General features: G+C 37.9%; 1 protein-coding gene across 1 annotated transcript in view; it reads left to right on the top strand.

The window, feature by feature from the left end:
• Positions 1 to 857: 857 nt before the first annotated feature.
• The window catches only part of KCNH7 (potassium voltage-gated channel subfamily H member 7), a 337,214-nt gene continuing 322,727 nt past the window's right edge, over positions 858 to 15,344 (top strand). Inside the window, exons 1-2 of the mRNA XM_077829919.1 lie at positions 858 to 933; positions 2,941 to 3,171. Of these exons, the coding sequence (XP_077686045.1) occupies positions 858 to 933; positions 2,941 to 3,171 (307 nt within the window). The remainder of the gene's footprint in view (positions 934 to 2,940; positions 3,172 to 15,344) is intronic.

The following is a 15,344-nucleotide window of genomic DNA, read 5'->3' as shown; positions in this document are numbered from 1 at the left end:
AGAACGATCCACCGTAGAGAAGTTTTCGCTGCTTCCTCTGTGGGTGGCTGCAGGCGGGAGGCTGAGGGGCTCCCCCGGCTCCACCCTCCCACCCGGCGTGGATCTGCAGGGATGTGCCCCGGCGCCCTGGCACGGAGCTCGTTGTGCAAACCCCGGAGGCGCTCGCAAGGGCAGGGAAGGCAGCTAGCTGCTTTCCCACCCGGGCGCTCCTCCCCTGGCAGGGCCGAGGTTCTTGTGCTCCTTGCAGCTGCTGCGCTGTGGGGGTGGGGGAGCATGTGGCAGTGGTGCCGGGGTGGATCTCATGCCTGATGTCGCTGTTTGTCGCTGAGTTTTAGAGAGATTTATTGGCTGGCTCCTGCTAAGCCACGCTTGAGTAATCCGAGCTGCTGCGCTCTGTGGTGAAGCCCGGAGGAGGGCGGCGGTGGGGGGGTGGGGGGACGGTGGACGTCACTCCCTCTGGTAGCAGAGCAACAATAGTCTTCCATCCCTCTAACCATCACTACAGCTTGGGAAACTGCCCGGGTCACATTCATTTGCATTGGAAAACTGAGGATGTTTGGTGCTAGAGAAACAGATCGATCACCCTTGTGATTCCCCCTGCTCCTGTCCCTGCTTACCCCACCCCTACCCAGCCCAGAGACAATAGCATCCGAGGTCCCCCAGAGGAAGGAGCGGGGATGGATCTGATTCCAGTAGGAAAAGCGTGTGCCTAGAAGTGGTGCTAATGGGAAGAGATGCTGTGATCCAGAGGAGGATGATTTGTCACAAAGGGTAGCTGGCTCAGTGCTTTGGGCTGGAGCCGTGTAGAGATCATTGGAGAAGTCATTGTGCACAGGGAGCCGAAGATCTGTACAAACATGCCTGTTCGCAGAGGGCATGTGGCACCACAAAATACATTTTTGGGTACAATCATACGAAAATTTGAAGGGCAAAGTAAGTTCTCTCTCTCTTTCTCTCTATTTTGATACAATAGTTTGGGTCTGCTTGGGACTAGATGCATAGCAGCTCCAGACTGTTTTAAGTTTGTAGGTTGGAAAGGAAAAACAGGAGGTGAGGAAGGGAGCCCTAAGAGCCTTGCTGATATTATTACTGATGTACACTACAGTTTTCGGTTCCCCCTCATCTTAGGGGGCAGTTTTAATTATTGACTGTATTATATTTTGTGTTGTAGCTACTGAACCTACATTTCAGCTGTTCAGCATATCATACAGTGGGGGTGCTTATGCAATATCCAAGGAAAACATTGCTAGCTATTTTTTTAAACATAAATCAGAACAGGCAGACTTTGATTTAGAGGAGACAAATAACACCCAGAGGAATTGTTAGGGGAAAGTACTCTTATTAGCTTGCCTTTAGCACTGCATTTTTAACATATTTATCAGTGATTTTTTTTATCATTAGTTTATGGAAGCTTGAAGTATCTATTAAATCAATGCAAATGCATCCCCAGGGATGTTGCTGATCTAGTCTATGTATCCTTCCCAATGCAGTAGTTTACTACCTGTCAAGGATATTGAAGCTTTCACTATTTTTCTTTTAATGCAATTTACTGTACATCTAACACTTGAAACTTAAAAATAATGTTATAACAGCATCCAAAGAAACAGTATGTTTGACACAGCTGGACTAATTTAAATATTTAGCATGTTTATAAGATATCAGAGCACTACAAAAAGAAACTAAGTTTAGCTTATACACTTTGCAGTTCCTTCTCTAAATGTATCTAGAGCAAATTTAATATTCTTGTAACTCGTGTAAGAAATAAAGGCCAGATCCTACAAGTTTTACATATATAAGTATTGAAATCAAGGGTACTATTTATGTTAGTAAGGGTTTACAGACTCAGGCCATTGAATTGTGTGACTTACTGTTGCAGTGAATAAAGCTAGTAAATAATACACTCCTTTAAATCACTAATACAAGGTTATTATGAAAATTCAGCATAATATGAAGACAGTGGGGAAAGTATATATAAAATGCACTTTTTTCTACAAATGTTTTGATGTGTTAGAAAACAATATATTTAATTAAAAATACTAATATAGGGTCATACAATGCTCACTTAACTCATGATAAATCCTATTAAAATTGTGGGTTTTGTTTGTGTGAACAAGACAAGCAGGACTTCATAAATGGTAATAACATAGCAATTGTATCAGCGCTGAATATCCATTTGTAAAATGGGAGCAATATATAGTGCAATTGTGAACAGAAATAAGTAGAATAGTTATAAGACAACTTTGGTACATTACTCTCAGATGAAAGTTTCAGAAAATATGTGTGTCTTACGCACATCACTTTACAAGTGTAGTTGAGACCAGAATTTGACCCAAGATGATCTTTTACTATGTGACTTGTAATATCCCCTTTCTGTAATAACTCTAGCTTATAACAACTACACAAGCAACTGAATGATCATATTACATTAATTTTCTTGGGAGTTTAATTGAAAACCAGATTAATGGCTTGATCCTACTCATATTCAAGTCAATGGAAAAATTCCCACTGGCTTCTTTAGTGCAGGGTTGAGCCCTTTGGTTTGGGCTTGATACTGGCAAGATCTCATGCAGATAAAATTCCCATTAACTCTTCAAAGGAGTTTTCCTCAGGAAAGACTTGCAGGACTAAGCCAATAGTCTGGGTTTCAGTGACACTGAAAAATGTATTACAAATTTGGAACTTAACAAGAGCTTTGCAAAAGGACTTCTTGGATCTGGTTTTATTTTCTTAAAAGCCAACTATCTTCATATTTAATGTATAACAAGTTTATTGAAGTTTCTTTAAGAGTTCTGGGTCAAGTAAGCTATATTGAAGATCTCTACATCATAGAAATCACATGCAAAAAATAGGTAATAGGTTCTTCAACATCTGTCCTTGCAGACAACAGTTCATGGAATGTTGAAAAAGTACTGAAAAATGCATCACTTTCTTGTATTGCAGATAAAAAATTCATCATTGCTAATGCTAGAGTGCAGAACTGTGCTATCATCTACTGCAATGATGGGTTTTGTGAGATGACTGGATTCTCCAGACCAGATGTCATGCAGAAACCTTGCACCTGTGATTTCCTTCATGGGCCAGAGACCAAAAGACATCATATTGCCCAAATTGCCCAGGCACTGCTTGGGTCAGAGGAGAGGAAAGTGGAAGTCACTTATTATCACAAAGATGGTAAAGTTTCTTTATTTTAGAGATTTTTTAATGTGTTTGGGGGACCAGTTGGCTTGTAATTGGGTTTTTAAAGAAATTTCTTGGACACTCTGGGCAAAATCCTCAGCTGGTATAAACTGGTATAACTCCATGGACTTCAGTGAAACTACAATGATTTATACTATCTGAGGATCTGTCCCTATAAAATCAAATTTTGGTATTTATCATACATTTCTACACATATCTGTCTTTTAGAATTGGAAGAAAAATCTCAAATTTTACTTATTATATGACCAGTGTACAAAAAAAAATAAACAACTTTTAATGGTACTAAAATAAAGGGTCTGACTCTTCTTTCACTTTCACTGGCATAAATCAGGAATAACTCTAGTGCAATTCTGTTGAATTCAATAGTGTAAAACTGGTGTAAGTAAAAGGAGATTCAGGCCCAGACAGTTAGTTTCTATGGATAGTTTTGTATCATAGACTGCAGTAACAACATACAAGTGCCAGAGAGTTAGACTCTGCTACCCACACTCAGCTTGAGCAGTAACTTGATGTAAAAAGGATATCTGAATAAAGTACTACTTATCCTGAGTTAAGGGTGATAGAATCTGGCCCTTGTTAAGTGAAACATAATTGAGAAAAAGTGAAAAAAAGGCAAATTCTTCTCCTAGTGGTGCTGTTGTAAATGCTGAGTAACAACTGAAATCCAGAATGATGCTGTTATAACAAGGAAGGATTTGGGTCCCATCAAAACTGAAGGGAATTCAGTCTCCCCCTTCCCTCCCCAGCCCTCAAGGAAGAATGCAGACTGAGCAGAATACCATTTGTATTATTATTGACATATGGAAGAAAGAGTAAAACAACTATGTTGATATATTTACTGTTGAAAGCATGAAATGAATATGTGTCCATGTGTTCTGAAAATGATGTATCTGGATATGAGAGTACTACAAAACTAAAACTAAATAATAGTTAGGTTTAAGATTTTTTTCTGATTAGTCAGCATTATTTACAGGAATGTCTAGCTTCAAAGAGGTCTGAGTAATGTATAAAAATGGTGTACTATGTTCTGTCCCTCACTGTGTATATACTCAAGAGAGGAAGCAAGGGAAACTCATATATTCAAATGTTGAGCTTAATTTAGTTTTGAAGACATGCCGTAGTACTGTTAGTTTAGGCATTAGTTAGGCATTAGTTTGAGAACTGCAAAGACAGAAGCTCTCAAGCTTTAAAGTCATAGACCCAAATTCTATTCTCAGTTATTATCAGTCCAGAGTGACACCAATGACGTAAATACGGTTATTCCAGATTTATCCTGAAGTAATTGAGAGCAAAATATGGCTTACAGGTTATCCACTCACATCTGATATTTTAAAAGTATTCTCCTTACCCTTTAGATTCTCATATTCTCTCTAGAGTTAGACCCAACCCCAAACCCTGGATCAGAACATTTCCTTACTTTGGGGAAGTTCAGATCTTGGTAGAGATCCTCACCTAAGGTAGAGCTGCTTTGCTCAGTTTATTTCATTGAGGATCTGGCCTTCTGTGTCTTGTGGAAATTTTTAATCTGTGTATGTTAACATTAAACATAAAATAAAAGTAGCATTGGAAGTGTGAAACACCATAGCTAACTTTGAGGAGATCACAGCCAACAGAGCAAAGCGCTGGCTTTAGGGTGTGATCACTCAGAAGCGTTCTTCCTACTTCAGTTTTCAAAAATGATTAGGGGACAGGGAGAAAAAGAGGGATTTACTTAAATTATTAATAAACTATCAGATACTTTTTTAAAAATAACACATTTCTGAAATGCTGAATTACGATATTATGCAACCTGACTTATTATAGAACATTAAGAGTAAAACATAAACAAGGCAAATGTTTATTTTCTTTTCCACATTTTACTTAATTTTTTTCAGTTTGCAACATATAATTTATTAAATTATAGAGCATTTAGGGGAAGATACTGTAAACAGTTATGCACAAGAGTAACCATACTTTCATGATTAGTCACTTTAAACTTAAAGGTGATATCCATGTCCGTAGAGCTAATGCTCAGCCATGGGTTTGCAGAATCAGTCCCTTTAGAAAGCCACAAATAGTGTTTTTAACAAATTAGAACCTAAATGCTTCAAAGATATACTACTGGGCAAAATAATTTACCATGAGCACTAATACACTTCAATAAACCTTTGCACATTTGGGCCCAACTTTTGGAACTTAAATACAGAGAATTAAGGGATTGTTATTGCACCCAGGCTGTACTGAACCATTGATTTCTAGGCAAAACATCCCATTAGTTCTTAAGAAATCCCCACAGAAATCTATTATAGTCTCTGACCCCATGCTATTTACAAGCCTGCAACAACCATTTGGAGCCCAGTACTGCATTCTTAGTTCATCTACAATTCCCACCAACTTCAGTGCAATCTTTGGATGTGGAAAAAAAAATAATCCAGGATTTGACCATTTTTGGGAGACCATTTCAATAACTTTGTGACAACCTGTTGGCAAATCTATTTATTACACATATATACTTTTTGGCATTCTTTCTATATTATCTGTAAGTCCTCACTATAAGAAAAGTTTGAAAATATTTTAAAAAATCCTAACTAGCAATAGTGTTTTGTAAAATTAAAATGTAGTATAAAAACGTGTTCAGTATTATGCTGTGTGTAGTTACTCTCAGATTAATATTATATTGCTTATTAGTGGCTGAAATGTTCTATTTTAGTTTTCATAAAAAGTATATGCACGTATTTTATACATAAATAAGCTTGGCAGAATTCAATTTTTAAAATAATTTGAGGGATAGCATGTTAATTTTTAAGCATGTTTTTCAATTTAAATTTGTACAGTTGTGGGAAATTATGGGGTGGGGGTCAGACAATAATTTAATGACAATAGATATTGAGATTTAAAAAGTTAAAGATTTATAACCATTAAAACATAAATTGTCATAATCACATCATGTGTCAAATATATGCAAAGTAAATACCTTAAAGTTCTGAAACACACGTTTTCTTACTTTGCCTATCTGTAAATTATGATTATTATCAATGGAAATATTTGTGTGTGTGTGTGTATGAAGAAATCAAATTTTACTAGCATTATTAACATTTACTGCTACAAATCTAATCCTTTCTAGCATATATATATACACACACACACACACACATATATCAGTAAAAGCTTACTACGACCTTTGTCAAGTTTCTGAAGCGGGCAGCAAGGTAGGGTGCAGAATTGATGGTTCTGATGACTGCTCATTTTGTATTATGCGGAGTTTATTTTTTTAAAGTGGTCAATCCTGTGAACAGTTAGGCATGTAACTTATTCTTGTGAGTAGTACAAGTGAAATACTCAGGGCTTAAAGGTTTGATTTAATCTATATGCTAATTAAGAAAATGCATATATGTATATATATGTTGTATAGCCACACACAGTATACTTCTGTACAAACACAATATATTGGTGATTCTCCAGCTTCCATTGGTATGAAGGCCACACTTCTAGCTCAGAAGAGTTGCAAGATTTAGGACTTGAAGCCTGTCAATTATGCAAGACTGAATTTTTTGGTTTGAGGAAAACATTTTTGTAGCAGGCTGATTTTAGAAAAATGGAAGCTGTCTGAAGCTGCATAGAGGTTTTGAATACTGAAATAAATCCTGGGATGATGGATTAGTGGGCAGAATGCAGGTGAGGTGGTCAAAAGATGCATGACAAAGACTAAATGATCATATAGTTCCATTAATCAGTTACATTGCTATCACCATCATGTACATTTCCCTCTACAGTATATATGATGGGGGAGGAGAATATACCTGATAGTGTGTTGTAACAATTTTAATGGTATGAATTTGGGATGACATCTTTATTAATCGAGGTAGAAGGATTTACTCCAATTTACCCAAAACCTCAAAGGTTTGGAAAATTTACTGCTGATCATCATGCTTGCATGTGATAGAAATCTGAAAGGTATTTTTATCAGAAATAATTCTGCTAATATAGCATATATTTTCTTTATTTCCCTTTCCTGATTCTTTGTTAATAAAGGCCTTTGCATAATACAATCATTGTTTCTTAAGTCCTAATCATTTGTTCCAAAATAACCTGAAGAAGAGCTCTGCATAGCTCGAAAGCTTTTTTCTTTTACCAACAGAAGTTGGTCCAATAAAATATATATATTACCTCACCCATGTTGTCTGTTCCAAAAGAGACAATTATGAGGTCACCAAAAGGATTACAGTTTTTTAGGGAATGATTAGAAGAGGAGATGGACTCATAAAAACTAAGGGCCCAAGCGTGTATCTCTTACTTACATGAGTAGTCCCATAAGTCACTGGAACGACTCATGGGAGTAAGGCTTTGAGATTAGCCCCTAAATTCCATTTTAATGCAAATGTCCTCATTAATAAAAAACTTGGGTAGATAAATGCAGAAAAAAAATCACAAGTAGCATCATTTCCAGATAGAATGTTTTTCAAAGTTGCCCGTGAGGCATTAGCAGTTGTTTAAATTAATAAATTATACTCTGAGTTCATAGCAATCTAGTACAATAGGTTTCTTACTGTTTATAACTTCTTCTCCCCAACTGGCTATCTAGAGTATATGATCTGTATTAGACACATTGGAAGGAAAGATATTGTTTACACAGATTATCAATTTTTGTTTTAATAGTTATTTGCAGTGGAAGTGTTTGACAGTTTTTCCTTTGAGGACTCCATTTTAAAGTTTAAGTTATTATTACATAAAGCATCCTTGACAGCAGTAAAATATGACTTGAAGTGATAATGCTGTAAAGTTTTTGACATAAAAAACTATAAATTATACAGAGATTGAGGATGGGCATATGTTAAAGTATATTGTCATTGCATACTATTTTGGCATGTGTTCTGCAGACAACAGTAGGATATAACTAAAAATATAGCCTAAAAAGTCTGCTTATTAGTATGACGTACAGGAGCTCTTTAACTACTTTACATAGATGCAGATATTTTATGGCTAGAAAGTACCAATGAAGGATGTAATAATGACTAAAAAGATGATAGGAGGAAAGCGTGGTTTCAGACAGTTGTCTTGATGTTACAGACAACAAGAAGTACTTGGCATTCATCTAATTTGAGTTATCCAGTGTGCTAGAGCTGACTGCAGAATAAAAATATTTGTGATTCCAAAACTCACCGAGGTTCCAAATTAATGGTTTCCAGACCTCTACATTTTTAAGTGCTCTTTTTCAACACTTAGAAAAATAAAATGTACCAACATATCGTTTAAGTTAAGTATTAACTTAACTTGGTGTCCTGATCCTAGTCAGAAATGTCACGGCATTTTTTAATAATAGGTATATGCATTCTGCTTCAGCTCCAGCAGACATTTGATCACCTATTCACTTCTTATATGCCCAGAATTGATCAGTCAATTTAAACAAGGTAGGCACAATAGGTCCATGAGGGCAGACCCTTACACATGCGTGGGCCTCAGTGTAGTCAATGGGACTTGGCATTGGTGCCAGGATATACCAGAAGGGATCTGACTGCAGGATTCAGAACTGACAAAAAAAGGAAAAGAAAGTGGAAATATACCAATATCATGACAGGAGTTCTTAGTAAAATAGGCAACATCATATGGCTGCAGTTGGATAAAGGAAGTCTTATACTTTCATCCCTTCTCCAGCTCTCCCAGAAAAACAACAAGAAAACCCTTCTGTAACTGTTTTTCAAAACATTCTAAAAGCTACTTATAAGTGTGTGTGTATGTTAGAATATCATGCAATGTTCTGGATTGAAAGCAATGGATATGAGCAGCCTTTCTCCACAGAATAGGTACAGTACAACCACTTGTACTTCAGACTTCGGCCTATCCCCACTTCACGGTGATGATACCCTGTAACTATCTCCACATCATTGAGCCTTGAGCTACAAGGATCAGCTTTAGCTCAATATCCATTCACATTCAATTCTTGGCACCTTTGCTGATAGTAGTTAGGATGGGGAGTGGGTTCCCTTTTTCTTTTCCTTCTTCTCCTTCGTCTCCTCCTCTGTGGTTTGACTGATTTTTTGGGCTGTTTACAGTAGTTCAGTAGGAATGGGACTGAAATCACTGACGTATTTCACACAGGACACAGAATGGTTAGGAGATAAAAAACTTTCAGTCATACTGAGCTGCACTGGGGTCAAACTAGTTATTTAGAGGTGATGGTCGATATCATTTCTACTCCCCTGAATCATCAAGTTCCTCAGCATTTACAAAACAAAACGTTGTTTTAAAAAGTTTTCATTAAATTGACTTTATTATGAGGATTTTTTGTGGGATATAGAAACTTATCTCCTTTCCAGGCATTCCTGCTAACTGGATGTCTAAATGAGGGAGAAAAGGGAACAAAAAATTAAATTATCTTCAACGTTAGTCTTTCTACCAGAACTCTGGACCTGATGAGTATTTTTGGATATATCTGATCTTAAGAGACAGAGAAAAGCACAGCCAGTAGCAATTGTTTTCTTAGTGGGTAAATCCACGGGTGAGGCTAATGGTTGGTGCAAGACCCTCTCTACCAGTTAAGTGCCACTCAAGTATGAATGGGGGGACTAAAGGCAGGATGGTCACAGAGGAGTCTTTTTCATCCCAGTATACTCTGGATTGAGAAACTGCACTACCCTTGATCAAGATGATTCATAGAAGAGGTCTGAGGTAGGCTGCGGAGAGGCACTGGGTTCTGCAATTTATACTGATCCAGTAGCCTAAACCTTCCTTGCTGCAGGTACAGAGAATCAGTGGTTGCTGTGTTAGCCTACAGGCTGCATGAGTGGTGAGACAGGAGCTATACATACACTGCATCCCCACCGCCTACATGCGTTATGTGCAGGGAGCTGTATTTTATCCCTCCCAACCCTTGCTTTGTGCTCCACAGGTAGCCCAATTATTCAGATTTTGAGCTGGAGAAGGGAATTTCAACCATTGTGCAAGTAGTGGGCAGGGTTTTTAAATGACACACATAACAGTGCAATGATTCCCAATAAATGGCAGAATTACTGAAATAAATCCTTCCATGATAAGGTGGTGCTAAGATAACTGGTGCTTATGAAGTTATTAGCTTGTGCCCAGGAGCCACCTAATGCAGTATCTCATCTCTGAAAGCAGCAGTACCAGAAGCTTCAGAAGAAGGAACAAGAAACTCACAGCAGGCAGATGCGGGGTAATCTGACCTCTGTGAAGATTTCATCTTAATCCCTCTTGGTTAGAGACTGGTGTAAAACCTGAAGCATGCAGTTTTATATCCCTTAAGTACTGTTTCTAGCATTAATTATTATAACTGTAGATATTGTTGTTATTCATGTCAATGGCCAACATTTTTTTGGAAGTTTCTATCGTCTTTGCTATGAAAACACCCAATGGAAAGGACTTCCACATTCTAATTAGGCATTGCATGAATGAGTATTTCCTTTTATCAGTTTTGAATCTGTTTCCCTTCAGTTTCATTGAATGCCACCTTTGTTCTTGTGTTATGAAACAGGGAAAATAGAAGCTCCTGATCTATCTAATACTTAGTCCTGCCTTGCGTGCAGGGGACTGGACTAGACCTCTCGAGGTCCCTTCCAGTTCTCTGATTCTATGTTTTTGATACCATTTTATATATTTGTATCATGTCCACTTTATTTGTTTCCAATCTAATTGCAATCATTTCACTCTCATATGCAGAGAGTTTTTCCCATACCCATAATAAATTCTTTCTTCTCTGCTCATTCTTCAAAAAGAGGCTCAGATGGGGCAAATAAAGTAGCAGATTTAAAGAGAGACATCAGGGTAGAGCCATTGCTTTAGAAGCTTGTAGCTGTGACCTTAAGCATTAGATGTTATTACACAAGCTTTAGAATGACAGCTTGGATAGTATATGTTTGTAACATTATCACTCTGCACTATGTGATCTCATACACAGGAAAGGGATAGTGGTGGTGTTTCTATTGTACTGAGTTTAATTTGTTTTAGGGACCAGCTTTATAGCATTCCATATAAATTAGATTTATCTGAATACCTCTCCATGTATATATCAGACCAGCTTCCAGGCCAAGTATGAACCTGCCTAACCAAGCGACAAAGGGCTAAGAGTAGCAGTGGAAGAGACTAGCTCATTGTTGGAGTGGCCAACTCACCCTGAAAGGAATCAACACATCAAACCAATCAGAAGTGCAGCTGTGAACCCAGATCTAAGTGCATACATATATATGCAAGTTCCACTGGCCATAGTAGGAAGCCCCCTCACCAGAGACACACACAAGAGAGGGAGGGAAAATACTTGGTAGCTGGATCACATTGTATACAATGGGACCTTACAATATTTGCAGACATAGCTTATCACAAGTGAACACATGGACAAAGGTCTTCCAAGTTTCAACAGTTTCATAGGTGTAGGTCACCACACACTACATTGTCCAAGAACTAATCTGTGTCTACCAACAGCATGCATTGCATCACACACATGTATTCCCTAGACACATGTATTCACCAGTATAGCACCACAGTGCATTTTCAGTAAACATAGGAGGATTGGCTGTGGCTGATGTCTTTGAGGCTGCTGCTGTATATTGCTTCTTACTTTCGCTTTCAGTGTGGCTCGGAGACTGGAGTAACTTCTTGCTCTGACTTGATCAGCTTTGCAGCACAATGCATTGGTATCGGTTGTGAAGTAACTTATAGAGATCCTGGATATACTCTTTATGCTTTCTGTACATCCAAAGTAACTTAGTCCTGACTAGGAGCTACATAGGTGGCTGCACAGTTTATAGTGGATAATAAATGTGAAATTGGATTTAGTCCACACAAAATGGCCTATTTAACCCAGAAGTACTACACTGTAGCTGCTCTTTGGAAGGTCCACAGCTGCCATTGCAGTTAGTATCAGTACAAGATCTGATTGTTAGTCCATAATTATAGAGTCTGCTTTGGGGTGACTCCACATTTGAGATATTGTTTCTGAAGTTATAGCTGCAAATGTTGTTTATTTTATGGAGCTTGATTTTTGGTCTCTGTTTTTCTATATATATTTTCATTTCAAAAATGTTCAGTTATGTTACTGTTAGGAAACAATGCACATTATGTAAACATGTTTAAAAGTTAAATGGAAATTTCATGAACTGGGAACCAGAATTCCACTCAGCACCTGCCATAAAAATCTGTTTGACCCTCTGCATTTCCACAGGCAAACAAGTTAAAGCTACCCCAATAAGCTACTAGTACTGCACCACTTTTTCATTTCAATTTTCACACCTTTTTGCGTTCTGTAACCACAGTGAAGTCTCATTGCTCAAGCTCACCTCACAGGTTAACAATCTGAAACAAAGCTCAGCATCAAAAATGTCAAAGTAATGATAGAATAAAATTCACAAAGGGGAAAGTTAGTAAGCAGCCTTGTATGTTCTACTATTTCATCAACTAGATCCAGTGTTAGAGAGCCATATTATAATTTCCTCTGATGATGCCCTGTACTGTAACACTGATGTATTATCCAGCAAAAGAATATGAGGGTATGGGTGTCTTCAGCAAAGAAAAGCTGTCTCTGAAACCACCAGATGATTGTTTAAAATGTCAATATTGTTAACTGTGTCAATGTTGATATTTTGAGCAAAGTTTCCAGCTAAGAGCATTTAACCCAGAATCCCAAACTACCTCCCAAACATCCTTGGGTGCTGAAATCTCTCACTATCCAAACCTTAACTTTCCCCCTTGCAACTTCAATGATGTAGCGACACATAGTCAAAATACAAAAATCTGCAGCACACTGAAAACTGGAAATACAGGGACACCAAAACCAAAGTGAATTTAATACCAAAACAACCAACATAGGAGCTATTACATGGATCGTATTTTTGTTTTTATTTAATTCAATAAAAATCACCCACATTAAATTTAAGTGAAGCCACCACAGAATCTCCAGCCTGCCACACAAGAGTGCCAAACAATTCAGAGGGCCTTGACTCAGAAATAAGGTCCTGCTTCTCTGGTGTGCCTGGACCCTTGACAATATTAAAAAATGTTGGGCTCTTTAAAAGTATTAGTATAGGACACAGCCAGTGCCTGATTCTGTTCCCAGAAGTACCACCTCCTCAGGGACATGGGGGTAGCCATCACTGATTTAAAGACACAGGGTCTGATTTCCAGAGATACTAAATACCCACAGTTCTCATTGACTTGAACTATATTTGTGGGTGTTGGCATTCAGGTGTTTCAAGTTCAGGTTCATGGTGTCTTCTAGGGGTCTATGATGATGCAGGTATTTGGGGGCAATGTCAGCTAGTAGTCAAGTGGAACATGTGTTGCTGAAGTTGCTTTTAGATCAATAGCACTTTACATAAAAAACCTATAAAGCATTTGACAAAAGAAAAACCCATTATTTTAATCTACAAAGGTGGTTGTTTCAGATCAAGGATAGACAAATACCTTCTCTCTGTCTCCCTGCCTTGTCTTTTACCCAGTTACCTGAAAAGCAGTTAAATGTCTTGTAAACAATGCTCATACTAAACCACACATTATGAAAACGTTTACCTTGAGATGTTCCTGGACTTTGGAGTGTGCACCATTTTCAGAGTATTTATTTGTTAGAGGGTTCTCTGCTGATTTTCATTCAAATCAATGTGATTGTATCTCTGCAAATTTCCCCCTTTCAAAACTCATTTGTGCCAACCTGCTCTGCTCCTTCCTCTCTGAAAAAACACACAGGATAATCTCATTAGTGTTTTGCATGTTTGTGGCAATTCTACAAGAAAGCAATTTTTTTCTGTTTGCAGAAGAATATGAAACACAGTATTGCACAAATCCTATTTTCATCGTATTTGAAGTAAACTACTGTTACAGTTCTTCTTTGTCTCTTTCCTTGTAAAGATGGCTTAGGACTCAGATAGAAAGAGCTCTGGTGTCTGTGATGTTTTTAATAATAGTAATATAAGTAAGGAAATTTTATCCTATTGCAATTCTAAGCATCTGTCAAGGTTTTCAGACTATAAAATATACCATGAATCAATTTAACACAGAGCTCTATGCAACAAAAATTATATGAGACCTAGCAGGATGTGGAAGTCCATGTATACTGGTTGTGCAGTGTGCCACTCTATTCAGGAGAGATGTCAGCTGGATATCTAAGATGTATAAGATTGATGTATATGGACCAGATCCTGAACTCTGGCTCAGGGGTGCATGACACAGTTCAGGAAGGTGTATGAAAAGATGGCCTTAAGCCACCTTTCCACTACCCCATTCCTGGGCCAATCTGTGCTGGTCCATTCCCTTGGATCATCGTCGGGCTTGCTTTAAGTTGTACTTTTTGCCTATGGCAAAAGGACAGGCAAGTGGGGTAGCTGCTCTAATATAACCCAAAGTTCCTCCTGTACTGGGGAGATCTTTGGGACCTTCCTAGTTCAGACAGCTGAATTCTAACATTGCCTGGACAATATAGTTCTCATACATTGAGAAAGGCATGTGTGGCCATGCAGAAGGCTTATCACCAACTTAGTGATCCTGGATGCTATTTCCTTTTGATTAAGGACTATCAGTACCTCAACTGCAGAACTAGGTGAAAGTAGAAATATCATGGGATTCAGCTAAGAGAGTTATTTTGATTGGAAAGATAGGCATATGATACTGACAATAAGATCTAGATTTGAAAACAGACTTCAGATGAAATATGAGCCCCAATTATAGATATAGAAAAGGTATTTTACTGTCCTGGGATCTAGGAGGCTCTTTGTGAAACTGCCAAAATTCCAACTGTCCCAGTGCAAACAGACTATAAATTAATCCAGATATACTATAATTTCCAAGGTCTTCTCTAACAAAGTTTCATCTTCATCCAATCACAAGAAACCATGAGTCTAACAGTGGCCCAATATCTAAACAAATACTTTGCCTCAGTCTTTAATAAGGCTAAAGAGGATCTTAGGGATAATGGTAGCATGACAAATGGGAATGAGAATATGGAGTTAGATATTACCATATCTGAGGTAGAAGCGAAACTCGAACAGCTTAATGGGACTGAATCGGGGGGGCCCAGATAATCTTCATCCAAGAATATTAAAGGAATTGGCACCTGAAATTGCAGCCCATTAGCAAGAATTTTTAATGAATCTGTAAACTCAGGGGTTGTACCGTATGGAGAATTGCTAACATAGTTCCTATTTTGAAGAAAGGGAAAAAAAGTGATC

The sequence above is a fragment of the Eretmochelys imbricata genome, chromosome 11, assembly GCF_965152235.1.
Source record: "Eretmochelys imbricata isolate rEreImb1 chromosome 11, rEreImb1.hap1, whole genome shotgun sequence".
Classification (NCBI taxonomy): Eukaryota; Metazoa; Chordata; order Testudines; family Cheloniidae; genus Eretmochelys; species Eretmochelys imbricata.
This window is presented reverse-complemented; position numbering and strand designations above follow the sequence as displayed.